At 61.0% G+C, this 25,125-nt stretch overlaps 1 protein-coding gene across 1 annotated transcript in view; it reads left to right on the plus strand.

The window, feature by feature from the left end:
• Positions 1-25,125, plus strand: part of COL5A1 (collagen type V alpha 1 chain) — a 163,621-nt gene that overhangs the window by 64,507 nt on the left and 73,989 nt on the right. Inside the window, 10 exon segments of the mRNA XM_032634394.1 lie at positions 7,581-7,712; positions 8,926-9,063; positions 9,742-9,993; positions 10,868-11,035; positions 11,167-11,220; positions 15,788-15,829; positions 16,022-16,084; positions 21,958-22,032; positions 22,893-22,985; positions 24,479-24,535. Of these exon segments, the coding sequence (XP_032490285.1) occupies positions 7,581-7,712; positions 8,926-9,063; positions 9,742-9,993; positions 10,868-11,035; positions 11,167-11,220; positions 15,788-15,829; positions 16,022-16,084; positions 21,958-22,032; positions 22,893-22,985; positions 24,479-24,535 (1,074 nt within the window).

Consider the following 25,125-nt stretch of genomic DNA (forward strand, 5'->3'; position numbering starts at 1 on the left):
GTGGAGCGAAAGTGGGGGGAGAAGTGCGCCTGGGCCGGCGACCGTGCAGGAGGGTCACGGCCTCACCCGTATCACGGTGGGGATTTCGGGGAGCAGAGATAGCACAGTGGGGACCCTCGGTGAGCGCTCACTGCATCATGGATGAGGGGACCAAGGCCCTGGTCAAGTGTAAGACAGCACGGATGCTGCGGGGTGAGGAGATACACAGTGGGACCTTCCTGGTTCTGGAAAGTTCTTCCACCCCACGGCCTCCGTTTCCCCATCTGTAAAGTGGCAGTTGCAGTGAGGCTCAGGAGAGATTTGTGGGGGGCACCCAGCAGTGGCCAGGCACACTTTGGACCCCCGTCACGGCGTCACAGTTTCCCGGACTCGGAGCCCTTGGGGCTGATCTGCTGTTGAGGCTGGCGGGACCCACCCCCGCTGACCTCAGATTCCATCTGTAAAATGAGACGGTTTTACTATATCAAGGATTTTGACTTTCTAAGGAAACCCGTAAACCCTTTCCTAACTAACATTCCTCTGGGGCAGCCTGACGTGTAAAACCTGCTAGGACCCCAGGCCCCTCCATGGAACCCTTTTTGAGAAGCCCTGGCCAGGCCAAGCTCCAGGTCCCCACGTCCCGAGGGACCTGCGAGGGGCAGGGAGGCGGGAGGCAGGACGTCCCGGGAGGTCAGCGAGGGCTGGCTCGGCGAGTGGGGACCATCCCGCTGGTGCTCCCTGGGCTCCGAGGGGCTGCAGCTGGGCTCCGGCATCTCCCACCAGCAGCCGCTGTGAAGGCTGCACCAGGGCAGGGGCTCCGTGATGGGCCTCCGGGTCTGGAGTTTGGAGCTTGGTTTCCCATCCCACGAGGCATCGTGAAAATGCTCTCAAGACACAGTCATAAAGCTGTGATCACTCGTTGCATGTTTGAAGGGCAACATGCACCCCTTAGGGCAGCCAGGGGGGCACGACGTCTCCAAGTCGCCGGGTGGTGCTGCCGGAAGCCCTGTGTTGAGAAGGATTCTGAGTTGCCTCTGGTCTCAACGAGACAAAGCACAGCGGGAGACGGGGTCTCTGGGAGGGGCACGCGAGGTGTTCCGTGTCCCCAACCTGAAACGCAGACTCGAATAATTCCAGTTCTGGCTCCCAGCCTCTCTCAATGGTAGGCTCTATTTTGATTTTCCAAGCTTCTGGCAGAGCCCTCCTCCTGGACCACCCGAGGGTGGAGGAGGGCAGGGGAGCCCCAGGTTTCCTTTGGCTAAATGGGGAGCCCAGGGGCTGCGTCCTGTCTGGGGTCGCCGGCCACCAGGACAGTCGCCCACATGCCCCCTTGCTGCAGAGAGAAATTGGTTGGCTCTGATCGGATGCTGCAGAAGGGGCAGAGGAGTTCCTGAGGCCTCACGGGGGACGGAAGGAGGGGTACTCTCGGGGTGTGGCGTGGTGGCTGCCTTTGACCCAAATGTAAGATCAGAGCTTGTCTGAAGACTGAAGGGGCCGCTCTAGGGCCTGGCTGCCCCTCACTATGACCAGAGCCTTAAGGATCCCAAATCCCAGGCCTTGCCCCCGAGCCCTTTAGGCCAGAGTGTCTGAGGGGCCCGGGTTCGTCGGGAGCCCCCTCTGGGTGTGGGGCAGGGGGAGACAGGACTTCTCTCTGCCCTGGATGCCTCAGGGTATTTATGAGGTGTTAAGGTCATAGCTTTCAGGGCGTGCTTGAGTGTGGTGCCCCCAGGACACCATCCAGGGCCGCCCAGCATCCCCGTGGCACCCCAAGGGCTGCCTGTGCCCCCAGTACCCCATCAGTGCTTTGGGGTCCAGGAACCATCCTGCCTCTGGTCAGAACCGTTGACCAACCGCCCCGGGTGAGAGCAATCAGAACCCCCGAGGGAGGCCGAGGTCCTCCCTAGCTTCGTGCAGACCTGGTGTTTCCCGTGAGGCCAGGGAGGTGTCTCCTTGGCTTGTGCAAGGTGGGTTTGGCAGCTGTTCCCTGAGCCCCAGCTTTGCCTCCCAGCCCTCAGTGGGGTCTGCTGCTGGGGGCTGGGGGCAGCGTCCTGAAGGCCCCCTCCCCACCCTGCCTTGCCCTTGGGAGGTGGCGCCACTGGGTGGTTTGGGAGCAGGGGAGCCACCTGTTCCGTCTGGGAGCCTAGAGGCAGAGCCAGTGCCACATCTGTCACCCCAGGGTCCTGCCCCAAAGCTCCTGGCCTTGATGGGGTGCCCGGGGACGTGAGCCCCCTCCCTGTGTGCAGGAAGAGGTCGGGGGAGGGCTGGAGGGAGCTCTGGATGAGGATCCGGGTGCAGAGCTTCTGGGGGGCTTCGCAGCCATGCCTCCGTTTTCCCTTCTCCATAGTGGGTGGGGGACAGTAGACCCCCGCCCTCTGAGGGAGACGCCCACAGAACAAACAGGCATTTTTTTGGTGTGAAAACCCACTTGAGGATTTGGCGGGAAGAATGATTTTCAACATATACGGGCATTTGCAGGGGAGGGTGGGTGCTGGAGATGAAGGGGGCTTTCTGCCGGCAGGGCCCTCGACTGATCACGTGGTCACTGCTGCAGTCTGGGGCATGGGTGGGCAGGTGGGGAAGCAGGCCTGGCCGAGGGCCAGGTTGGCAGGCACATTCCAGAGCCTGGGCTGAGTGGTGGGAAGCACCTCCACTCCGGCTGGGCCTGTTTGTGGGAGTGGATGCCACGCCCTTGGCTTTGCTCATCGCCCTGTGCGGGGCCTGCGAGGCCTGGCGCTGGGCCGGACACCTTGTGATACAGGGACACAGAGATGCACCGGCCGCGTCCGCCACCCGGGGGCCTGGGCTTTCCGGGGAGGCAGGCCCTCCGCGGGCCACTGTGATGAGTGCGCTGGCTGCTCCTTCGAGGGCCGCACCCCCTGCCCGGGGTCACAGCTGCCCCCCAGATGCCCCGAGCCTGTTCTTTTTTCAGGTAACCGCATTTGGAGAGCGTATATTCAGATGTCAAGCTGCCAGTCCGTAGGGAGAAATACTTTATTTGAATTGGATGAAATTTGAACTAGAAGTCACGTTGTTCAATAAAAATGTGCGGTTTTGATTCACTGTGCCTGTCGTATGGTTCCTGTGTGCTGGAGAGTTTAAAACGTGGGCTGGGAGCCTCTGACATCCAAAGGGAGGGAGAAGGGGTGGCTGAGCGAGGGGGTGGGCGCCGGGCAGGGGGTGCTGAGGTGCGGGCGGGGGGCCCCCCTCTCCTGCTCTGCCCCCGTGACAGCCCCACTTGCCGTCACGGGCCCAGGGCTGTGGTAGCACCGGCTGCTCACCCTGCACGCCCACTCCTCCCACTGGCAGGAAGGCAGAGGGGCTGCAGACTGAGCCCCGGGGGCCTGCGGCCAGGCTGTGGTCGGTGACAGTGACGGTGAACGTCTGTCTGTGTTCCGGAGACAGTGCTGTACATCGGCGTGGGGGGGCCACGCTCCACCCCTCCGAGCCCCCTGCGTGGAGACGGGCTGCCGGGGGTAGTTCCAAGTCCTCGCTCGTCAGGGGGCAGTTTCAAACCCGGGTTGGGAGGCCGCGTATTTGGAACTGCGCCTCAGGGATCGGGTAGGAATGGGCCTTTGCTGGACTCCAGGACTGTCACCCCGTCTCTAGGTCAGGTTACCCATAGAGCCTTTGGGAAGCCACGGAGGGTGAGGGTCCTGTCCCCAGAGCTGTGCACACGGCCGGCACCTTGCTTCACAGATCCCAGAGGCCATCCGTGGACCCACGCTTAGTGACTTTGGGTGACACATCACCCCAGCCCTGCCATGGTCCAGCGATGAGAGGCCACATCTGGCCCCTGCCTGGGGGCCCGCCTCTCTCTCTTCCCAGGGTCTGGCACAGAGAAGGGCCTCACGCACCTTCTCCAAATGACTGGCAGGGAGGGTGCGGCTTCCTTGCCTGGGCCTGTGGTTCTGACATGAGCAGATGGGCACCGTGTTCTTGCTCCGCCCGTGGCCCCGCCCTTCAGGAGTGCTGCGAGCCTTTTGTTGGATCCTGGCAGAGCAGAGGCTCAGTACCAGGGACAGACTCAGGCTTCTGGCCAGAAGGGGGCAGTGGGACTGGTGCAGGAATCGATGAAAATCTGATGAATACACAGTCTGGGTGTGATGGGGTCTTATCCGTGGGGCACAGGGCAAGCCCAAGGTGTTAGGAAGGGTGTGGGTACCCCTAGGCAGTGGTTCTGGGCCGTGCGTGCATCCACCATGTGTGATGCAGTAGCTTGCACTTAGTAGGTGCTCAGTAATGACTATTGAATGAGTGGATGGGTGGACGGAGAGAAGGATGGATGGTCCATGCATGGATGGGTGGGTGGGTGAGTGGATGGATGGTGGTCGGATGGTGGGTGATGCGTTCATGGACAGATAGATGGATGGGTGGGTGGGTGGATGTGTGGATGGTGGTCGGATGGTGGGTGATGCGTTCATGGACAGACAGATGGATGGGTGGATGGGTGGATGGGTGGATGGTGGTCGGGTGGTGGATGATGGACAGATGGGTCGGTTAGTGGATGAGGAACAGCTGGGCTCTTTGCCTGCAGTAAACATGCTCACGTCTTCTCCCTCCCCGGGTGCTGAGACCCGTTTCCTGCTGAGTCCCTCTTCTTGGCCTTGTGGCCCCCACCACTGGCTCCTCCATGTGTGCTCTCTTTGCCCCCTTTTCAGAAATACTGTCCAGGATACACCGGTCTTCTCGTTGTCATTTTCACGTACATGCCACCAGGTTCCCATGCTTCATCCCCCTGGGACCTTCGCAGCCTCTTAACTCCTTCAAACCCCGCCCCCCCCAGGACCTTTCCTGAGCACCCCTTCCATGGATCATAAGTCTTTCACATACTTGCTGAGCACCGTCACTACACAAGGAGTTCTGCCTGGAGGACTTGTAGCCTCCACAGCTCGGTGAGCTGGATATTACTATCTTACGCCCATTTTCCGCAGAGAGAAAGAGCCGGGCTCAGAGAGGTGAGTGGGCTCACTACGGGCCACACAGCCGGAAGGTGGTCGAACAGAGCAGCTCCTCCCCCACGCGCCCCGGGTGTTGGGATTCCCTCTGCCCTTGGCAGCTGGCTCATGGGGCAGGTGTCCCCCGTGTGTCCAGGGCTCAGGCTGTCCATCCATCCAAGCGCAGCACCAGAGGAGAGGAGCCCACAACCCGATGACCAGCGTGTGCGCCCAGAGCCCCGCCCAGCACCCCGGCACCAGGGCCCGAGGGATGCAGACTGACCCGCCAGGGTCAGGAGCGCATAGCAGGAGGCCACCCCGGAGCCTCCGGGGGCTGCAAGGCAGAACGTAAGGCTCTTCCTGGAAGAGGGGAAGCTGGCCTCAGGCCCCAGGCCCAGAGGGGGCGTCTGCCTGATGGAGCAGAGGTGCAGGATAATCCGTGAGAACGTGCATCCCTCTGGGTGCAGCCCTGCCACCTGGACCCCACGACCCACCAGTGATGGCTTCACAGTGGCCTCGGGGCCCGTCCTTTCCTGTTACTCATGAAGTCTGGAAAAAGAACACGCTCGGCCGGCAGTAGCGCTCCGAGCTCGAGGAGCCCAACTCCCGGCATAGCCCCAGTTACCCCGCGTGGGGCGCCATCTCCGACGACAGGGTCCAGCGTCCTGTGTTCTTCCACATTCTTTTTCCTCCCTGAGAGCTCATCAGGTCCTGTAGTGATGGGGACCCGCCTGCCGTGTGACCATGACACTGGGCAGGTGGCCTCTCAGGTGCAGAATGGGGATTAAAAGGCAGCATTTATAGGGTACCTGCGGGCACAAAGTGGGCGATGCCGTGTAGCTTCTCTGTCCAGTGCCGGATCTCCAGGAAACACCGTCTACGCGTGAGTCATTAATGAGGTGATTACTGTACCAGTCAGTTGACATGCATCCGATTGGGGCCAAAGCCCTTCTGCCAGGGCGACAGCGGATGTCTGATAAAGGTTATGAGACCTGCTTCTTCCTCGTAGCAGCCCTGTCATTTTTCCATTTTCTGCACAGCATTATGGGAGCAAAGTGGAATAAAATGTTGGGATGCTTCCCCGAGCTGACATAGTGGCACTGTCCACTGTCAGAAGGGCGCCTCAAAAAAACCAGAGAGCCCAGTGGTTGTGGGTTCATCCACGTGTGGCAAGTGTCAGTACTTCATTCCCTTTTATGGCTGAATAATATTCTCTCATATGGATGGACCACACCTCGTCTCTCCATTCACGCATCTATATGCACTAGGGCAGTTCCCACTCTTGGCTGTTGTGAACAGGGCTGCAGTGAATGTGGGTGTGCATGGGCTTGAGTCCCTGTCTGCAGTTCTCCCTTGGGTGAACTGATTTGGGTGAATTGTTTATGTACCTGTGTTAGTTCTCAGCATTGGAATTGATGGGTCATAGGGTATTTTGCCTATTTGAAAATAAGCCCCACCTCCCACCCCTGTGGTAGGGGGTGATAGGAAAGGAGACGCGGTACTTCCAAGCCCTCAGAGTTTAGGGTTGAGGCTAAATGTATCACTCACAGGAGACAAAAGCTCTGAGCACTGGGTTGGCACCTGACAGGTGCTCATCAGGTGTCTGAATGGATGGATGGATGGCTGGGTGGAAGAATGGGTGGGTGGTTGGTTGGATGGATGTGTGGGTGGGTGGATGGATGGATGGGTGGGTGAGTGGATGGGCGGGTGGATGGATGGTGGATGGATGGATGGGTGGGTGGGGGATGGGTGGATGGATGTGTGGGTCGGTGGATAGGTGCATGGATGGGTGGATGGATGGATGGATGGATGGATGGGTGGGTGGGTGGGTGGATGGGTGCATGGATGGGTAGATGGATGGGTGGGTGGATGGATGGATGGGTGGATGGATGGTTGTGTGGGTGGAGGGACAGGTGATGGAAGGCTGGCTGGCTGGCAGGTTGGATGGGTGCATGGATGGGTGGGGGATGGTTGGATAGATATGTGGGTTGGTGCAAAGGTGCATGGATGGGTGGATGGATGGATGGATGGGTGGGTGGATGGGTGCATGGATGTGTAGATGGATAGGTGAATGGGTGGGTGGATGGCTGGCTGGCTGGCTGGCTGGGTGGATGGATGGGTGGGTGGATGGATGGATTCATGGGCAGATGGATGGGTAGATAGGTGTATGGATGGCTGGCTGGATGGATGGGTAGGTGGATGGATGGATGGGTGGATGGATGGATGTGTGGGTGGAGGGACAGGTGATGGAGGGCTGGCTGGCTGGCAGGTTGGATGGGTGCATGGATGGGTGGGGGATGGGTGGATAGATATGTGGGTTGGTGCAAAGGTCCATGGATGGGTGGATGGATGGACGGATGGGTGGGTGGGTGGCTGGGTGCATGTATGTGTAGATGGATAGGTGAATGGGTGGGTGGATGGCTGGCTGGATGGGTGGCTGGCTGGACGGGTGGGTAGGTGGATGGATGGGTGGATAGGTGGATGGGTGGGTGGCTGGATGGATCAGTAATGCCTGGATGGCCGGGTCGGTTGAATGGCTCTTGGAGGTAGCAGCTCCCCCAGAGGAGGCCTGGCCCCGAGGACAAGCTCTCAGGCATCAGCAGTTCTCCTGGGTCCCCACGTGGGTGCCCTCTGTGCTGCCTGTTCAGGGCTTTCGTTCTCTTCCAGGGAGACATCCAGCAGCTGCTCTTCGTCTCGGACCACCGGGCAGCTTACGACCAGTGCGAGCACTACAGCCCTGACTGTGACACTGCGGTCCCTGACAAGCCCCAGTCTCAGGACCCCAATCCCGATGAATATGTGAGTCCTGATGGGAGCCGTGGGCAGACCGTCTCGGGGTGCTGGGCGTGGAGGGACACAGAAGCTGTGGGCCTCCCGTTTGAAGCAAACCCACTGGGTGAGACTTATAATTGATCCCCGGGGCAAGGTGGACTCCTGACTCACTTTACGAAGTGAGTGCTCCCAGAGCAGTGGAGTTCTGTGCTCCCAGAGCAGTGGAGTCAAAAAGGATGTTGGTAAAGAATCTTTCACCCAAGTTTCTGGGGGAAGAGAGCCATGCGCCCCCTGGACCAACACCTGGGTGGGGTGCTGTGAGCGGAAACGCCACAGGTGCCCCCGGCGGGCCGTCTGGAGCTGGCCAGGTAGGAGGGGCTCAGGGCTGTCGGAGCGGATGATGGCCCCTCTGACCCCTAGGGCGGCAGCTACTCTGAGGGGCAGCCTCGGCCCGAGAGTTTCAGGAGCGTGTCCAACGCCACTGTCCTCTGGCCGTGACCCGCGTGTCAGTGGGTCAGCCTTTCCCATCCACCCGCCCTCACGCCCCAGCAGCACCTCGGTTAATTGGATTTGCAGTTCTTTGTACCATTTCCAAATGAGAATCCTCTCCCATCCCCTGCGCAGGTTGGACTCCTGTTTCTTTTAAGTAAAATTCGATCCTGCTGTCTATTTTTTCTCTGAGCTTCCCTTCTTTCACGAGCAGTCAGAAGAGAAGGAGGGGGGGACCCCATGAAGCTGTGGAGTCCTGGGCTAGGCATGTCTTTCCCACCCCGAGAACAGGGTTGGCAGTGCTCCCAGCTGGCTTGCTGTAGCCGAGGCCTCCTGGCCACGCCTCACCCTCCCCATGCTCGATACAGAAACGGGTCTGAGGGTGAGACCGTCTCTGTCGCTGTGAAGTCCCTCCCGTGAGGCCTGGGCCTTCGGTGAAGGTCGGGGAGGGCCCTCGGTTTGGGTGGGTGCCAAAGGGTCAGAACGTTTGGACCTTTTAGGGCTCATCTCTCTTTGAAGGCCACCGGGGGTCCCCATTTCCTTCCCTGGACTCCTCGTGGGGCTGGCTCTGCTCCCCCAGGGGATGGAGGGGGAAGACTCCTTTCAGGGCCCATGGGGTTGGTGCCTGGAGCTGGGCACGACTTTCGGGGGTCCGATCTTCCCAGTTGAGCCCACGAGGGAGGGAGATGGCGGGCTGGCATCTCGGGGTGGGGGGCCCGCACCCGCCTCACGTGGCCCTATTTGCTCTCAGTACCCGGAAGGAGAGGGTGAAGGAGACACCTATTACTATGAGTACCCCTACTATGAGGACACGGACGACGTGGGCAAGGAGCCCACCCCCACCAAGACACCAGTGGAAGCTGCTCGAGAGACCACAGAGGTGGCCGAGGTCTGGCCGGGTGGCTGCTGGTCCCTAGAGGCCGTGGTTGGCGGGGGGGCCGGGGGCACCGTGGCGAACATGGGGGCCGTGTGGAGATGCGTGGAGAGCAGGGGTGGTGGGCGGGAGCTTGGCAGGGAAATGGGGGACCGGGGACCGTATGTGCTTTGTCCTCACGGGGAGTGTAGGGCAGAGGGCCTTCCGTGGTGCGGGGGACACCAGGGGACATGGATGTGATGGAATCCAGTCCCCTCCCCAACGGGTGGCCGGGACACTGGCCCATAAGGCTCTAAGAGTCTGGAATGTTCTCTTACTTATTTTTTCTTTGGTCACCACGTGGCTTGCGGGATCTTAGTTCCCCAACCAGGGATTGAACCCAGGCCCTCGGCAGTGAGAACGCAGAGTCCTAACCACTGGACCACCAGGGAATTCTCTGTTCTCTTACTCCTTAAAAAAAATTTGAGATATAGTTCACCCTGTCCAAGTGCATGATGGCGGGGTTTAGCCGTGCACAGCACTTCCGCGGGCTGGGCTGTCTCCCCCGGCCTGAGGGGACCCCTGCGCCCTGATCCACAGGGGCTGGTTGGTTGATGGGTCAGCCTCCCTCTCAAGCCACGGAGGAAAGCCCCAACCTGGTCCTCGCTGCGCCGGCCGCACCCCTAACCCTGCGTGTCTCTGCCCGGCTCCCAGGAGCTGACCCAGCCCCCCACGGAAGCCCCTCCGGTGCCCGACACCAGCGAGGGGGCCGGGAAGGAGGAGGACCCCGGCATCGGAGACTACGAGTACGTGCCCAGCGAGGACTACTACACCCCACCCCCTTACGAGGACTTCGGCTACGGCGAAGGCATCGAGAGCCCCGACGAGAGCCCCGACCGGTCCCCTGACCCGGGCGCCCGGGCCGAAGTTCCCACCAGCACGGTGCTCACCTCCAACGCCTCTAACGTAATTGCCTTCCCAGCGAGTGGGCTTGGTCCAGGGGAGGGGGCCGGACCCCGGGCTCTTCCTTCTCTACTCCTCGCTTTGCTGTCCTGGGGCAGCTGCCCTCCCCCTGCCCACCACCACTGGCCCTGCAGCCCTTTGCAGCCAGGCCATTCTAAGTGATCGCCGAGGACGCCCGGTGAGTTTGCAGTCACTGCCTTGCTGGGTGGATCTCAGTGTTGTCAGTTTTTCATCAGCAAAATGGGTGGAATGAGCCCCGCCCTCTGGGTCTCTTGGGGTTCGGTGGAGACGGATGAGGACATGCGTGTTCACAGACAGTGTTCCTGTCTGGGGCCCGGGCGAGGGCAGGCCAGACAGGTACATGAGCTGGGGGTCTGGACAAGCAGACCAGACACGAGGCCCGGTAGGACCATGGGCTTTCGCATCAGGCACACCTGACTTGAAGTCTCTGCCAGCGGCCTTGGAAAGTGATATCCCCTCTCTCAAAATCAGTGATCTCATTGACAACCTGGCACCAGTGTTCCCCGCCTCTTGGGGCTGCTGCCACGTCTCCCCTCTGGCAGTGGGTGTGGGATTAGGAGCTTGTTACCCCGAGACCCTGGGCCTTGGGTGGAGCCCTTGGCGGCCCCAGGTTCCCCAAGGACACGGTGCAGCCTGGGGCCACGTGCCCGTCCTTCTGCAGCCCTGATTTGCCGCGGGGTCTTGGGGGCTTTGGGGTGAGTCTCCCCGTCGTGAGAGGGAGACGATGACTCCCAACAAGTGAAACCCCAGGCTACCTGTGTTCTGTGACCTCGGAATGCCACGGTGCTTGGAGTCCGGGGGCTGGGGGCCTGTGCGTGTCCGTTCCTCTGGGTGACCCAGCCGCCTTCCCTCTCAGCCGGATCCGCCTCCGGAGGAGGGGCTGGACGACTTGGAGGGAGAGTTCACAGAAGAAACCATCAAGAACCTGGATGAGAACTACTACGACCCTTACTACGACCCCACCATCTCCCCGTCGGAGATCGGGCCGGGCATGCCCGCCAACCAGGACACCATCTACGAAGGGGTGAGTGGCTAGGGAGGGTGCCTCCCCGGGCCCTTGGGGGGACCCCCTGCTTCACCAGCCGTATGGATTTGGTGTAATCTGTACCTTCTTCCTGTTCTCCCTCTCCTCTCTCTGCATCTTACAAACCTCAGATCGGACCACGGGGCGAGAAAGGTCAAAAGGGAGAACCTGCCATCATCGAACCAGTAAGACACTTTCTTATTGTCTCCCCGAAACCGGCGGGGTGGTGGGTCGAAGCTTGGGGCACGTGGCGGGTTAGGTAGGATGTGGCTGGGCCTGTGGGACCCCTGCGCCTCTATGCCTGGGGCTACCATGAGGAGCTACGTGACCTCGTGGATGCCACCCGCTGCTTGGAAAAGCGCCTGGGCAGGGGTAAGGTTCTGGACCTCGAATGAGGTGGCGGCCGCCTGGGATTCGAACGGGTCAGGACCCTTTGTGTTGCATGCTTAGGATCCGGGCACGTCACTGCGTGTCGATTTCTCCTTGTTAAAAGACTCGGCTTCTGGGAAGGAGGGAGCTCCCCTGGAGGGCAGAGGGGGTTAGCAGGCTGAGTGTGGCGGCCGGTCTGGAGCAGGGAGAGTTAGCCACGGACCCAGCTCTCCACGTGGGCTGTGCAGCCATGTGGCTGCAGCTGGTGGAACAGGGAAGCCTGGCTGTCAGCCGCGCCGAGGGGCTTTAATAAAACAGTTCTGCCCTGAAACTCCCACTGAGTGAAACTTCACTGTGCTGGGCTGGGGGCGACTTAAACAAAATGACTGTTGAGAACGTCTTAACCTTGGGATCAGGGGGAAGAGGGTCCCACGTGCACCTCGTGGGGCGGTGCGTGTTGGCGGGGGCCCCACTCTGCGCTGGCTTGTCCTCTGCCCTCAGGGAGCCGTGCCTGGCCGGGGAGCACCAGGGTCCACCCTGTGGCCTTTGGGCTGCCGAGGTCCAGGCGCTGAGTCGGGGCAGGCGAGGTGCCAGGTGATCAGCCGGGTGGGGGCGGGGTGCCCTGCAGCTGCACGTGGTGGGTATGACATCGTGGGCTGGGAAGCAGCTCTAAGCGTGGGGAGGGGCTGGCTGCCAAGGTGCACTCCTGCCACGTCCTCCAAGAGCCAGAGGGAGGAGGCCAGCGTCCTGCACTCGACGGCTCATGAGGCTGGGGCCAGGCTCCAGCTTTCTCTACTGCCAGGACTTGGTTGCCCCCCGTGGAGGCTCCAGGATGCTTCCAATCTTGGGACGGAGGACTGAGGTGACCCCCATCCTCCCGTGGGACTGGGAAGGTTCTTTTGGAACCTCATCCCCCTTAGAGGCACCTGAAGCCCGTGGCTGGGGCATCAGGACGGGGGGACTAGATGACTGTCCTGCTCTGTGCCTCCTGCCCCGCCCCCCAGGGCATGTCCCAGGGATGGGCGCACCCGCTCCCACTGGGCTGTGGCCACTGGGTACACACATCCTGTTCTCGGGCTGAGAACATTCCTTTCCCGGTGCTCCCCAAGGGTCCAAGGGAGTCAGGGCTTGTCTGGGGCCGGAAGATGGGGATGCAGAGGAAGTGGGCAGAGCGGCCGAAGGGGGACACCAGCACCAGGGGGCTCCTTGCTCGGCGACATGTAAAACCCTCACACCAAGTCCAGACTCAGGGAGGAAGGCGACCCTCGGGGAAGAGCAGTGCGGCCAGTGGTGCCGCCTCAAGACACGGGGCTGCCGGGGACCCGCTCCAGCCCTTGAGGGGCTGTGCCAGAAGGTGGACCACACCCAGTGTGACTTCCCTGTGGTCCAGCTGTGTGCAGACCACGGTCCACATGGCTTTGGTCCCCGGTGGACTTGCCGCCGACTCGGGTGCCTTCCGTGGTGTCCCCATCGCTTTGGTGAAAGGGGCATCCTGCCTGGGAAGAGGAGAACCCTCGGGCAGGCGGGGGCCAGGCTCCGTGGAGTCCTGGGTTTGGTCCTGGCTCCGGGAAGGCCTGGCCCGCGCCTCGGTCAGGACAAGCTTCCTTTTCACATGTCCCTCAGACCGGGCTGCCCCTGTGTGAGAGCCATAGCATCCCAGGTCCAGGTGGAGGCGGGTGAGAGTGGATGAGGCGTCCAGTTGCCAGACTCCACTAGGCTCCACCGGCGAGGGTGGGCCGGGGGAACAGGCTGAGAAAATAGAAGCGACCCAACACAAATTGCATGCCTCCAGAAAATGCATTTCATCTTTGTTCGGGGAGAAATGAGTCACCTAGATGCAGTTAGGGAAGGATGCCCTCCCCTCTGGCCCCAGCGTTTGCTCCCGCCCAGCCCCCAGCCTGTTCGGAGTGTCCGAGGGGCCGAGGCCAGTCTCCCTGGAGACATCATGGAAACTGTTGGAATTTCTCAACCTGGAGCGTCACCAGATGTTCTCAAAGTCTCAGCTCCCTGTAAACAGATGGCCGAGTCCTGGACCACGGCCCACGTGGTCTTGCCTCGGCCGCGCAGGCGTCGCGGCCCGTGAAGGTTGGGTGGCCGTTTCCTCTCCCCAGCCTGCCCCAGCGACCTCCTTCTGGGGAGCATGGCTGACTGTCCATGGGGCTCTGGGAACCAGCTCCTTCTCTTTGCATCCATCCATCCCAGGGACACAGGGGCAGACCTGGTACCCTGTGTCGTGGGTCAGCAGCACCAGTGGCTCCTCGACAGGACAGGAGTCCCTCAGCCGAGCGGATTCAGGCCAGTCAGAACTGGTGCTCCTGGCTGCCCCGGGACCTCAGGGAACCAGGCATCTCCAGATTCAATGTCCTGTATCATCTGGCGAAGGCCCGCAACAGGCATGTCTGCCTTCCACTGTGGCTTAAGGAAGGTTTTCTCGGTCTGTGCTATGTAGCAGATGAATGGACCCCCGTTAAGGATGGTTTCGAGTTCTCAGCTGAGGCTGAGACCTTCCACCCTGGTGGGGCGTGGAGCGGGGCCGTTGAAGGAAGGCCATGGCTTCCCATGTCTTGGGAGCACTTCTCTTTGGGGTGGTGGTCAGGGGTCCATCCCTTCACTGTACCTGGGAGAGCGCTGGCACCCCTCTACTGGGCTCACCCATCCAGCGGCCTCTGGCCCTTGCCGGGCCGACCTGCAATGATCCTCCCGTGAGAGCCCACCCACCGTGGCCCCCACTCCCTGAGAACAGCGGTTGTGTGTCCGGGAAGACAGCTGTGGTCCTGCAGGGTCCGTGGCAGCCAGGGGTTTCTCTCTTAAGCCTAGCTCAGTTCTGAGCTTCCTCAGCTGCCTTTGTCAGAGGAGGAGACAGGAAAGTGGGACTCACGAGGCCGTTGGGATGAACTCTCTGTGTACATCTCGTGTACAAACATTTCTCTGAGTGCACATCTGTGTAAACACCGGGTGCATCCTCCCAGCGACTGGGGAGCCCTGGTCGGGAGGATGAGGGGCTTGGAGAGGACCTGCAGCCCCTGGCCTGGGGGCCCCCCACTGGGGGGTGTCCGACACCTGTGCTGACCTGGTGCCTGTCCTGAGCACACCCTCCTACTCCTAGGAGGCAAGTCCAGGTGTCACAAGAGAACTGTTCACTTTCAAAGAAAAGCCCAGGGTACAATAGCACTGATCAGCCCCAGAGAGAAGCGACCCGAGCCTGCTGTTCCGGGGAAACAGGAGGCAGGTCTGCCACCGGGGGCCAGGTATGTCCAGCCCTCACCGCTATCTCAGCCGTCACAGGAATTCATTGGGAGGAGGGGTCCACGGCAGCCAGGCGCCCCGCGTGAGGCTGAAGCCTGCCCAGCCGGGCCGGACGGAACCCACCGGGTCCTAGGACCCCCAGAAACGATCCACCGCGGTGTTCTCAGCATGCAGACCCTCGCAGGGGCCAGAGGTCCTTCCCCCGCCCGGAAGGCCATGCGTTGCCTCTGACTCCTGAAGTGGGCATGGAACACAGAGGACGCTGGGGCGGTGGGCATGGAACACAGAGGACGCTGACCTTGGTGTTGACCGGACAGGGGTAGAGAGGAGGCCCGTGCTGGGAAGGTAGCTGAAGCCGAGGCCCAGGAGCAGGAGACCCCAGGCCGGGAGCTCTGTCCGCAGAGACCTGAAGCCTGCTCTCCCCTCCGCTGCCCGTGCCGACTCTAGGGCCCAGGCTGACAGGGGGGCAGGAGGCCTCGTCCCCATTTGGGGGGAAAGACGGTGAGGCCCGGGGGTCTGAGGCAGCATGAACCTCGGCTCAGCCGGGTAAGGGGCTAGAGGAGAAGGGCAGCTGAGTGCCCAGTGGACTTGGCTGTGTTTCCCAGGTGGAGGGAGGGGGGCGCTGGAGACCCCAGCGTGGCTGCTCTAGCAGTTGGGCCTAACGGTTCTCTAGGCGGGGACCTCAGCCTGTGGTGCCCTTTCCTCCTGTCCTCCCTGAAGCCACCGGCTGGTCGTCTCTCCACCCTCCCTGGGCCCTGGTCCTGGGGTCCACTGCTCCCTCAGGCTGCCGTCACCAGGGCCTCCCTGGGCACAGGAAGGCCAGAGATGTGGCCGGGGAGTCCTGGTTCCTCCTCTCTCCTCTGGAAGCTGTTCTTCCTGTTGGTTGCTGTCTGGCTTGTGGCTGCCTTGGAAACGCTCAAAGGACGGTCGCCGTGGCCCCCATTCCAGAGGCTGCTGTTTGGGACCCCTCCCAGGACGGAGGGTGCAGGCCCAGAGGCCCAAGACGGTGGTCCTCTGGTCCACCCAGCGTGGAGAGCTTCCTCAGGACTGGGGTCTGCTAGGGGCCGGGCCCACTCGGGGTCTGGGGATGGAGGGAAAGTGTCCTGGGGTCTCAGACGCTCTCCCTGTCTCTTCCAGGGCATGCTCCTGGAGGGGCCACCCGGCCCCGAAGGCCCCGCGGTGAGTGTCCCATTTTATTTCCCGTGACTTGTGGGAGGTGCTCAGGGGTGGAGGGAGACCCCTTAAAGCTCGTAGGTGGAAAAGAGGGGCAAACGCCCTGGGACCGGCACTTTCTCGAACCCTCTCCTGGCAAGGCGGGAACCGCCCTGTGGCTGCATCTTTAACTCTGCCTGATTTTATTTTTAATTCTAGGGTCTCCCAGGACCTCCAGGAACAATGGGTCCCACTGGCCAAGTGGGTGACCCTGGAGAAAGGGTAAGGGCGGCTCAGTCCCCTCGGATCACGGGCTCTGTGGCCTCGTCCAGGCGTCCTCCCTGCTCGGGGAGCAGCCTTGACCTCACCTGTGTGGGTGACCGCCGTACACTGACGTCCTTCCCCAAACTGCCCTGTCCCCTCGCATCTCACGCCACCCCTTAGTGCGTCCACTCTCTTCAGATGTTTAGGGGGCCGACCGTTTCCTGGCCCTGAGCTGGAGGCAGGAGACCCCTGCAAGAGTGAGCCTCAGCCGGGCTGTGGGCCCCCCGGCGGGTTCCAGGGGCCAGCCCACAGTGGCGGCCCTGCATTAGGGTAGCAATAACAACAGCTGCAATGGCCAAAGAGCTCTGGAGCTGCCTGGGTATCCCACAGGATCCGAATTACCCTCCCTCAATACAAGGACTTCATTGGCCTTAAGACCCCCTCGCTCCAGCTTCCTTGTTGGAGATCTAGCAACAGACACAGAAAACCTGCTCTGGGTCAGAGAGACCATCTTGGGGCCACCCTAGCCAAAGGGACCATCCTGGGGTCACCCTGACCAAAGGGACACATCCCGTGGTCTCACTGGTCAAAGGTACCATCCCCGGGTCGCCCTGGGTGGCTGCCGGAGAGATGCAGGCTGAGCCCCCAGTTCGCGGCAATTTCGTTCCGCCTCCTAGTGGGCGTTTGGGGGTACTGCTGCCCTGTGGGTTCTCGACCAGCTTGACATTTTTTTCTTTTTGTTTTCCCTGCTGGTCTACCGAATACCGATGTGAGCACAGTCAGACTGAGAGCTCTAATTGGGTGTGGCTGTAGATGAGAGACACTGGGGGCGTGTGTGCATCCTAACAGACCTTTATCCCCAGTGCCTGGCACACTGCCCAGAGCAGAGACCTCACGGTTTTGGGGTGGACGGTGCCTGGGTCTGGTCCTGAGGAAGGGCGGCTGGGGTCTGCTTCCGAGGGGGCGTTTGGCTGTCAGGTGCTGGGGGCTTTGGGGTGACGCTCAGGGTGACGTGAGGCGATGCCCGCAGACAGAGCTGGTGGCTGCGTGACCTCTGAGGGCAGCCGGATCAGAGTGGGCACCAAACAGGTTTCTCCGCCATGTTGCTTCCCTGTGGCCAGTGACTTTGGGGGCAGAGTAGGTGGGCCTTGCTCCGTGGCTGGCCTGTGACATGCTTGGCCTTCCCATACTTCCCATGCCGCTCCTGCCTCTGCCACAGTTGAAATTCCAGACAAGCAGGTGAGGGGCCTGTCCTCTCCCCACCCCTGAACCCACGCCAGTCAGGTTCTGCCCCAGGGGCTGCAGTCTGTAACCCAGCTCACTCCAAAGGTCTGGGAGTGGATGGAGGGATGACAGCCGTGTGCCCCCACAGAACCATCCTCAGATGGACCCAGGGGTGCGACTGAGTCCAGACGTCAGTGAGAGAGGACGGCCCGCCGTAGCAGACGTCTTCTCTCTTAGACGTAGGGAAGGTCGCCGTCCACAGGGGCCGCAGATACTGACTGACATCTCCCGTCAGCCTCAGTGTTGCTCCAAGTGTCTGTCCGTCTGTCCGTCCGGCACAGATATTCACTGAGTGTCCACAGTGCTGGGCACTGGTCTAGCACTGAGGGTCTAAATGCTCACGAACCAGAGGGACACTCCTCCCCGCTTGGTCCCTGCCTCTGGACTGAACCTGGGTCAGGACCAGAGGCAGCGACCCTGCCGGTACTTTGTGTGCTGAGACCTGAGAGTTGGAAGAGCCACGGCACCTGACGGTGGAATCTCCCGGTGCTTTTAGAGCTGGTCTCTCTTAAGTTCAAGTTAGGGTCCAGGAGAAAGGGACTGGGGTTAGGGAGGCAGAGGAATCACCTGCTCTAGAGCCCACTGTCCCTGGAATTGGAGGGGAAACCTGCGGCCCATTGACCTTTCCAGGGCCCTTCCCCGGGAGAGGGGCTGATTCCAGGAGCTGAGCACTGCTCGCCCGCTGGGCCCTGCCTAACCAGCTTGTCCAGGAACCGTCCCTGCTCACAGCTCAGCGTCCTCGCCATGCCCAGATCTCCTGCTTGTCTGCTGATTAGCTGTGAAAGAACATTGGATGCAGAGTCAGGATCCTGCAGTGCCACTTGCTGGCAGCATGACCTCGGAATTCCCGTGTAGGAGAGGAGAGAACTTTACCCTCTTAGGTTTTGTCAGTGGGACCTGCAAATTAAGCTGACCAAAGACATTAACAGGAGAAAAGGCAAATGAGTTTCTTCATGTTTTTAATTTTACATGAGGCTTCATGCAAAAGAAGAAGAAACCCAGAGAAGTGGTTAGACTTGGGAACTTATATACCATTTTAACAGAAAGCAATAAACCACGGAGAAGTGACTGTGAAATACGTGGGGGAAACTAATGGAAGATAAGGCTTGTTTCAGTAAGGTCTGTTTATGCAGACTCGTCTGAGTGGCCCTTTCCTGCGGGGGGTGCCTCCCTCCCTGCAGAATCGGGATGCACTTGATACCCTCGGGGCCAGGGAGCAGCAGGGTCGATGACACTATATCATGTCCACACAGCCCGGTAATGACGCTGCCATGGGCACAGCTTCTCCAGCCCCTTCTCCCGGTTGTTGAGACCTCAACCCCTCCCTCCCACCTCTTTAGGTTTCAAGGGTTGGGCATCCTTTCGGGATTTTGCTTGAGGGTCTTTTCTGTCCTTTAAAAGGCTTGTAAGAACCCGCGTTATTACACCCATGGAAAGCGTGATTCACAGGTGCCTGCATTACTCCCCAGGGCCAGCTGGGACGATGCCCAGCTATGTCACCACCTCCCCCCGCGGCTGGCTGGATTTACACTCAGGGCCAGGGGAATGGTCACAGGCTGGGTCCCTGCAACTTGGCTGAGAGGCAGAGTCCACTGAGGCCCATAGGAAGCTTTTAGCTTCGCAAAGGCCGTGGTGAGTGACCGCTGATGCCCGCAAGGCAAGGTTGTCCGACCATCTCCTGCCTTCTGGGGGCAGGACAGGCGGCTCCGCCTTCCAGTGCCCCTGTGTGCCCAGGACATCTTTTGTGGGGCCATCCAACCTGGGACACCTGGTTACTCACCTGTTCCACACAGCCAAGTATCTCTGTGATGTCCTGGCCACAAGCCACAGTAACACGGGCCTTCCCTGGGTGTGTTAGGGCCACATCCTCTCTGTGACCTGGTCGTCCCCCCTCCGGTGCTATCAATGAGGCATCACTAGGATTGAGCCAGGGCCACCTGAGTCGTCTTGTTAACCTCTTGAACCCGCTAGAAGCCAGAAAGACCCTTTTTCATATTAGGGAGCACATTGCGGCGGGGGGGACCTTTTGAGCTGGGACAAGGCTGAAAGTATCGATAGGAACACCTCAGCACCTCCTCCAGGCCTGTTGGGCTTCCCGGGCTCAGAAGACCTCAGTGATCTCCGCTGGGACTTCCCGGCCCCCTCCTGCTGCAGGGCCAGCTGAGGCTCCTGGTGGGGTGGGAGCGTGCATGGTGCCAGCTTCCCCCAGGGCTCTGGCCCTGGCCGCAGGTGTAGCCGGGTTTCAGATCTAGAGCAGGCGCTGACCCCCAAGAACTTCTCTGGCCTCTCCCAAGCTGTAATTGCACAGAAGCTGACCTGAAAAAAGAGCAAACCACTGATACTAGCCTGCGTTCAGTGTCCTGAAGGGTGGGAAGGCGGCTGTGATGTAGCCCCATCTTTTGGCTCAGGGGACCAAGTCTTTGAGTTACTGACCTCAGTGCTTGGCAAAGCTCGGCTGACGATTTTTTCAAGCCGTGGTAAATACAGGTGCGGGCGAGGGGACACGCGGGACTCACATCAGATTTGAAAGTGTCAGAAGGATTCACGGGGTGGTTTTCTCCCGCGAACCTTCTCTTTCTCACAGGGTTTCCAGATTTTCCTTGTCCATCTATGCATACGCTCTTGGGAATCGCTCCGGGTGTAGTTGAAGCATGCCAGCTGAGGGTGAAATAGCTTTTGGGCCTCAGGTTGAATTTTCACCCTCCATGGCTTAGAAACAGCAGGAAGAGGGTCTTTGAAAGTGGAAATAGTGGATGAGGGGCCGCCCCAGTATGCTTCCTGGTTTCCAGTGTTACACACGCGCACACACACACACACAAGCACACGCTCTCCACGTGGACACCACATGGACGGCATCTGGTCCCTGGGAGGCACGGACCCTAAGCTTTGAATTGGGGGTTTGATCTGGGATCGACTCGGCAGCAGAAAACTCAGCTGCGAACAGCCATCAGCACTGGATTTCCAGGAGGAGATCTGGGCGGCAGAACACGTTCCGGATTTTTCTTTTTTAAGCAGGCTTTATTTTCTGAGAATTTTTTTGTTTTCTGAAATGGCAGGCAAGGACCATTTGGCTGTATCCATTAGCAAAAAGGGGGACGGGAATCCTTTGACCCAGCAGTTCTGCTTCTGAGGACCTCCCTAAGAAAGATGCCTGGGGATTCCCCGGTGGTCCAGTGGTTAGGACTCGGTGCTCTCACTGCCACGAACCCGGGTTCGATCCCTGGTCGGGGAACTAAATCCCGCATGCCGCGCAGCGTGGCCAGAAAAAAAAAGAAAGATGCCTGAAGACTCATCACGGCAGCCTGTGTCCTAATGAAAACTGGAAATGACCTAAACGTGCGTCAGAGGGGGACGGTTTAAATAAATGATGAGTCTGATGTGTGGCCGTTAAAATGAATGAGGCCAAACTCATAAATAGGCCACGACGTGCAGCAGAGGAAAAGGGCCAGTTGCAGAACAACATGGACAAGATCTCGTGAAAAAGGAGGAAAACCACCTCCCTGGCCACGGACCCCTAGACGGACGGACGTGAGGCACGTCGGGTGTTCGGTGCCTGTGCTTCCGGCCTCTCTGGACATGTACAGGGTCTTAGCCCTACTTACTTCGGGAGGAACGAGAGGGAACTTTCACTTTTCCCTTTGTGTGAATCTGTGTTCCACCGCGTTTCACGAGAACGGGGATCAGTCCTGGAGTAAACGTTTCTGGGTCATTCCGGGACGGACCCCCCAGGTGCTTGGTCTTCTGGGCCGGGGAGTCAGTCTGCGTCTGAGCTGGGCGCATCGTGTGCGGTGGTGGTGTCTGCACTCGGTTCGAGGGCTGGACCCAGCATCCCTCGCGATGGGGCCGATGGTGGTCTCTTTCATTGAGGAAGGGGAGCTAAGCATCTGTCTGCAGACAGACATCGTCCCCCGCAAGCCGGTTGGGAGTCCGCCTGCGTTAGTGAAAAGCTGAGCGATAAAACGCTTTTTTGTCAATAAGCCGTATTATTCGTGTGACATTCACATAAGCCTGACTTGGGCCAGAATCAGTTAGAGACTCTGTCGGTGGGGGGCGGGGGGGTGGGGTGCTGTTAGGATGAGCTGGAGGGATGATGTTTGTGCAGCGGTGGGGCCTCGAAGTGCTTGAGAGCACCGTCCTCCCGGCGACTCCAGTCCTGCACGTCTGTCCAGACAAGTGGATGCTTTCCGTCTGGCCTCCGCTCCACTCGCACAGCCAAGGGTGCGTGAAGAGGGGCCCCTCGCTGACCACGGACCAGCTGGCCCTCTGAGCAGCCAGCGCAGGTGTCCTTGGGCTGCCCCCCCAGGTGGGACACCTGGCAGGGACGTTCCTGGCGTTATTCCTGTGGTCGTGGAAGCCCCAGCACCTCCCGCAGTGTGGCCTCTGCCCTCCACGCCCCGCCCCCACGGCAGGTTCCAGCCTTTGTGTCTCTGATTCCTCTGGATCCTGTCCTCAGTCCACAGTGAAGCCCCCTCTTCTGGGCTTGGGGTGTGCACATCCCTCTCCCGGGGTCCTGCGTTTCCCGCGTTTCCTGACTCCGCCCCGTCACCTCGTCCCAGCCCAGCTCCGCCCTGTGTGCTGACCCACTCTCCTGGCCCCTTTGTCCACAGGGTCCCCCCGGACGCCCAGGCCTTCCTGGGGCTGACGGGCTGCCCGGCCCTCCTGGAACCATGCTTATGCTGCCCGTGAGTGTCCGTACTTGAGGGCTGCGGGGTGGCGGCCGTGGGGGTGGGCTTGGGGCCCCAGGTGCGGCGGGGGAGTGGGGCCCTGGGCTGTTTCCGAGGGGGGTCGATCACCGGGCCGAAGGCTAGCTCCAACCTGGGCCGACTGTCTTGTAGATACAGGCCCCTTGGGGCTGTTCTGCTGACACGGCAGCGTGGACACCGGGGTCAAGGGGTCCACTTCTGCCGGCGTCCAGGGCTGGCCCCTCCGAAGGGAATGGAGTCCAGCTCTGCAGGAAGCTGTGTGGTGTCTGCTTCCATCACCACACACCTGCCCTCTCCACTCGGACCCCCGTGCCAGCCGGCCCCTCCTTGAACTTGGCCTGCTCGTGACTTTGCGGGTCCTCACGGGGAGCCCAGGCCGGGAGGGCAAGCGTGTAGAGGGCTGGTCTGGGCCCATGTCAGTTTCTCCGTGAGCCCGTGTGCCCGGGAGGCTGGGTGCAGCTCGGGAGACCCTGCGTGGACCTGTCGCCTCCCTGCTGGGCCTCGGTGCGGGGTTTGCACCGGGCCCTGGGCTCTTCCTTTAAATAAGTCGGGGCCGTGGGGTCTCAGGTGAGATGCTGCAGGTGCCAGTAAGGGCTTCCCGGCTGCAGGGAGGCTCTCCGGGTGCCCCAGGGCTGAAATTGGCCGGCGGGGCTGGAGCAGTCTTTGCTGGCAGAGTCGGGTGGTGTGACCGAGACGGGGACTGGGGCTGGAAGCTGCCCATCCAGACTCTCCAAGGCTCTGCTGTTGCCAGGGAGGCCGACGGGCACCGCCTCAGCCCTGGGGTCCAGAGTGGGCGTCACGTCGGTGTGCCCTTGGTGACCCCAGTCTTACACCTACAGTTCCGGTTCGGAGGCGGCGGCGACGCGGGCTCCAAAGGACCCATGGTCTCAGCCCAGGAGTCCCAAGCTCAAGCCATCCTCCAGCAGGCCCGGGTGAGTGGGGCCTGGGGCTGGGGGGCTGGGGGGACAGAGCCAGGCCCCATGGGGCTCAGAGCCCAGCTTGGAGGAGAAGTGCCTCTGGCCAACTTGGGTGTGCTTGCCCGAGTCAGGAGCCTGCGGGGATCGTCATCCCTGTGCATTTGGGGGACCCGGGTGAGCACCAGGAAAGGTGGGGGAGGTTTCTTAGGGGGTCCTTGCCCACACCGAGGGTCCAGGTTCCTGGATGAGGACGGCTGCTGAGCCCCTCTGGCACCTACTGACCCCGTGCGCCCAGCTGCAGCCGTCTGCTGCCCTCCCCTGGGCTCTGGGGATGGAGAGACCCCCGCCATGTACTCCTGGAAGGGGCTCCCTGTGATGGGCTGGGCCAAGCCCGACGCCCTGGGGAGAGAGCCCGTGGGCCCCAGAGCCCCTCGCTCAGCCTGGGGGTCCCGAGGAGCACTTGCCCCATTACTGCTCTGCTCTTGGCAGAGGAGCTGATGAGTGAATTGTGTTTTTAATTGACGAGGCTCCAGGTTGCTGACTGCCTGTGACAAGAGCAAATGCCCCCCGGCGGGGTGGGTGACAGTGGAGTGCCCGTAATGGGCCATCGCAACAAGCTGCTAAGTAGTCCCTTGTTTGGCAACATTTATGGAGCTCTGGCGCAGCGGATAGATGCTAACGATGAGAACGTGTGGATAATGAATTACGGGGCGGCGGGTACTGAGCCATTGCTATGGAACAAATTGTCGTGGGTAGCAAACCCCATCACCTGCCACCGGATTTATTGACGGGCCGGCCTGGCTGGCCTTCGAATATGTGTGTGTTTTGACTGAAGTCAAGTGGGCGATGGGCTCCCAAGAAGATTTTATAACACAAAATCTTCCAAAATTAAAGTGACATCATGCAGGGGGAGCAGTCTCAGAGTGGCACGGAGGAAGCCCTCTAAGAAAGCAGGGTGAGCTGTGTGGTGGCAGCTGGGAGGCGTGGAGCCACCTGGGCAGGTATCTAGGCGGGGCCCTGGGTGGCTGAGGCTCCCTGGCTGCCTCTCCTGGGCATGACTTAGTTCACCCTAGGAGGGCTCCCCGATACCTCCCTGGTCGCTGGAAGTGCCTCTCGTGGAACCCTAACCCAGCCCGGAAGCGGGGCTGCTTCTCAAGCTTACTCTGCGGGGTGCAGGGCTGAGGGCAGGCCCTGCCTGTGCGAGGCCAGCTGGGGAGAAGGAGGCAGTCAGCAAGAGGCTCTGAGCAGCCACGTGGGTGGAGCGCCCATCCCCAAAGCGGGGAGTGGGCACCCACCTGGCTCCCACCCCACCTCTGCCGCTCCGTTTGTGGTTGTTGCCGGGAGCCCAGAGGATCGGAGAAAGTGGGTCTGGGGGTCCATGTGACCTCCTCCCCCAGAGGCTCCTGTCCTTGGCCTCTGATATCGGCCCCCCCTTCCCACCTGGCATGTCTCACCTGTCGGTACAGGTAAACCAGCCATTTCTCAGCGTGTCCCGTTTTCCCTTTCAGCTGGCGTTGAGGGGGCCGGCTGGCCCGATGGGTCTTACTGGGAGACCCGGCCCCATGGTAAGTAGTCATGGGGGAGCCCGGGGGAGCCTGGGCACCTAGGGGGTGGGGTGCCTTCCCTTCCCTCCCCGCCCCCAGCCCATCAGGCTCCCAGCTTATCCAGGTCAGAGCACACTTTACATCACTGGGACCTTGGGGCAGGAGGGGCCTGGCAGGCGGGGCCTGTGGTGCCCTGGGGGCTGGGAAGCCCTCACACTTGCACTGGCTACGACTTTACCTCGTGACCCCAGGGGCTCCAAGCCTCTTTCTTTTGGGGCTGCCATCCATCTTTATAGTCGACACCACCTCAGTGTGGGGCAGACCCCGATTCTGGCCCCCTGCCCGGCCCCTGCTGCACGAGCCTCGGGCAGCCAGACACACTCGGGGCAGTGAAGGAGGCCCCTGGGGGTGTGCGTGGCCCTTGAAGCTTGCAAGGAGCTGGAGGATTGAAGCGCACGGTGCCCCCATCCCCATTCCCCATGTGGGGTGGGCTTGGCCCCTGGCCCCAGGTCTGCGTCGGTGTCCTCCCAGCATCTGGGGATCTTGCCCTGCAGTGGGCGAGGATGTCCACACACGGCCCTGGGCTACGGGCTATGACAGACCGTGGTCAG

Source organism: Phocoena sinus, chromosome 6 (genome assembly GCF_008692025.1).
Source record: "Phocoena sinus isolate mPhoSin1 chromosome 6, mPhoSin1.pri, whole genome shotgun sequence".
NCBI lineage: Eukaryota > Metazoa > Chordata > Mammalia > Artiodactyla > Phocoenidae > Phocoena > Phocoena sinus.